We start from the raw sequence: 2,477 nt of genomic DNA on the forward strand, positions 1-2,477 counted from the left end.
CTTCTTCTGTTGGTTATTCTTCTGTTGGTTCTTCTTCTGTTGGTTCTTCTTCTGTTGGTTCTTCTTCTGTTGGTTCTTCTTCTGTTGGTTCTTCTTCTGTTGGTTCTTCTTCTGTTGGTTCTTCTTCTGTTGGTTCTTCTTCTGTTGGTTCTTCTTCTACAGGTTCTTCTTCTACAGGTTCTTCTTTTGGTGGTTCTTTTGGTGGTTCTTTTGGTGGTTCTTTTGGTGGTTCTTTTGGTGGTTCTTTTGGTGGTTCTTTTGGTGGTTCTTTTGGTGGTTCTTTTGGTGGTTCTTTTGGTGGTTCTTTTGGTGGTTCTTTTGGTGGTTCTTTTGGTGGTTCTTTTGGTGGTTCTTTTGGTGGTTCTTTTGGTGGTTCTTTTGGTGGTTCTTTTGGTGGTTCTTTTGGTGGTTCTTTTGGTGGTTCTTTTGGTGGTTCTTTTGGTGGTTCTTTTGGTGGTTCTTTTGGTGGTTCTTTTGGTGGTTCTTTTGGTGGTTCTTTTGGTGGTTCTTTTTCTCGTGGGGCTTCTGGTGGGGCTTCTAGTGGTTCTTCTGGCGGGATTTATTCTGGTTGGGTTCCTTTTCTGGTGGTTCCTTTTCTGGTGGTTCTTCTTCTCGTGGTTCTTATTCTTCTGGTGGTTCTGGTGCTTCTTCTGGTGCTTCTTCTGGTGCTTCTTCTGGTGCTTCTTCTGGTGGGGCTTGTCCTTCTGGGGTCTCTTCTGGTGATTCTCCTTCTGGTGGGGCTTCTCCTGGTGGTTCTTCTGGTGGGATTTATTCTGGTTGGGTTTCTTCTGGTGGTTCTTTTTCTGGTGGTTCTTTTTCTGGTGGTTCTTTTTCTGGTGGGGCTTCTTCTTGTGGTTCTTCTGGTGGGGCCTCTTCTGGTGGAGCTTCTTTTATTGGGGCTTCTCTTGGTGGGGCTTCTGGTGGTTCAACCCCAGAGGAGCTGAAGAACCTGGGGGTGGTTCTTCAACCCAACAAGGGTTGGCCAACTCAAGCCCTCCAAAGGTCTGTGGACAACCCACTGGGGTTGGTTGGTCAACCCACTGAGGGTCTTCAACCCAGCGATGGTAACCAACCCACTGCTCAACCACCCAGTGGTGGTGACCAATCCAGTGGTGGTGACCAACCCAACGGTGGTGACCAACCCAATGGGGTGACCAACCCAATGAGATGACCAACCCAACGGTGGTGACCAACCCAATGGGGTGACCAACCCAATGGGGTGACCAACCCAACGGTGGTGACCAACCCAATGGGGTGACCAACCCAATGAGATGACCAACCCAGTGGTGGTGACCAACCCAGTGGTGGTGACCAACCCAGTGGGGTGACAAACCCATAGTGGTGACCAACCCAACGGTGGTGACCAACCCAATAGTGTGACCAACCCAATGGTTTGACCAACCCAACGGTGGCTTCTCAACCACCCAATGACGATGCCCAACCCATCGAGGTTGCCCAATGATGTTGGGTCAAGCCCAAGGGAGTTGACCAAGCCCCCCTCAAGGGTTGGGGTGACCTAGGAGACCTTCTCTTTCCCCAGGGTGACTCTGGAGGACCCTTGGTCTGCAACGGGAACCTCCAAGGCATCGTCTCTTGGGGCATGGAGATCTGTGGGCAACCCAAGAGACCTGGGGTCTACACCAAGGTCTGCAGGTACTTCAAGTGGATCCAGGAGACCATGCAGGACAACCAATGACAACCCAACCCACGTCCAGAAGGAGGTTGGAGGACCAAGACCGTGGTGGTTGGACGTTGGGAGAAGGAAAATCGGTGGGAAGGTCGTGGGTGGAGTCAAGGTCGTGGGTGGAGAAGGTGGGGGGGTGGGAAGGGTGGAGAAATTAAAGTGTTGGGACCTTTGGTGGGAACTTCTGTCCTTTCGACCCCAAAAATGAGGCCCCAGCTCCTCCTCTTCTCCAAGGTCCCTCGTGGGCACCTCCCTTGGAGGTGCCACCAAGGTGGGGACATCCCAGGAGAAGCTGGTTCGGGTTGAAGACCAACCTGGTGAGTCCCTGAGGACCCACCCAAGTGGCCTTTGGTGGCACCAGGGACCTGGTGGCCCAAGTCCTGGAGGCCCAAGGGAGCTGGAAGGTGACCAAGCAAAGATGGTGGAGCAACTGGTCAACCAAGAGGAGCTGGAGAACCCAACGAGCATCAGATGCCACCAAGGGTTGCCCAAGGGGTGAGGGTCACCCACCCAACCATGGTGGGTCAACCCAAGGGCCAACACGGCTGGTGGTGGTTGATCCACCCAACCAGGTTCACCCAACGGGTGCAGGTGACCCACCTGATGATGGGTGACCAACCCAAGAGGGGTCAACCAACCTAACGATCGTCGGTCAACCCAAGGGTGTTGGTTAACCTGGTGAAGGTCACCCACCCAACCATGGTGGGTCAACCCAAGGGTCAACGAGGCTGGTGGTGGTTGATCCACCCAACCAGGTTCACCCAATGGGTGCAGGTGACCCACCTGATGATGG

At 53.2% G+C, this 2,477-nt stretch overlaps 2 protein-coding genes across 2 annotated transcripts in view; one reads left to right on the forward strand and one right to left on the reverse strand.

The window, feature by feature from the left end:
- The window catches only part of LOC104394592 (kallikrein-14-like), a 5,973-nt gene extending 4,277 nt beyond the window's left edge, over window positions 1-1,696 (forward strand). The window contains exon 3 of the mRNA XM_010004206.1: window positions 1,541-1,696. Within this exon, the coding sequence (XP_010002508.1) occupies window positions 1,541-1,696 (156 nt within the window). The remainder of the gene's footprint in view (window positions 1-1,540) is intronic.
- On the reverse strand, window positions 2-1,446 carry LOC104394590 (protein TsetseEP-like; the record flags this gene model as incomplete). Its single annotated transcript, XM_010004205.1, is given in 2 exon segments — window positions 2-549; window positions 1,443-1,446. Coding segments are annotated over 2 exon segments (552 nt in total), but the record flags the coding sequence as incomplete, so codon positions are not given.
- Window positions 1,697-2,477: the final 781 nt, after the last annotated feature.

This window comes from Chaetura pelagica, unplaced genomic scaffold (genome assembly GCF_000747805.2).
Source record: "Chaetura pelagica isolate M959 unplaced genomic scaffold, ChaPel_1.0 scaffold1608, whole genome shotgun sequence".
NCBI lineage: Eukaryota > Metazoa > Chordata > Aves > Apodiformes > Apodidae > Chaetura > Chaetura pelagica.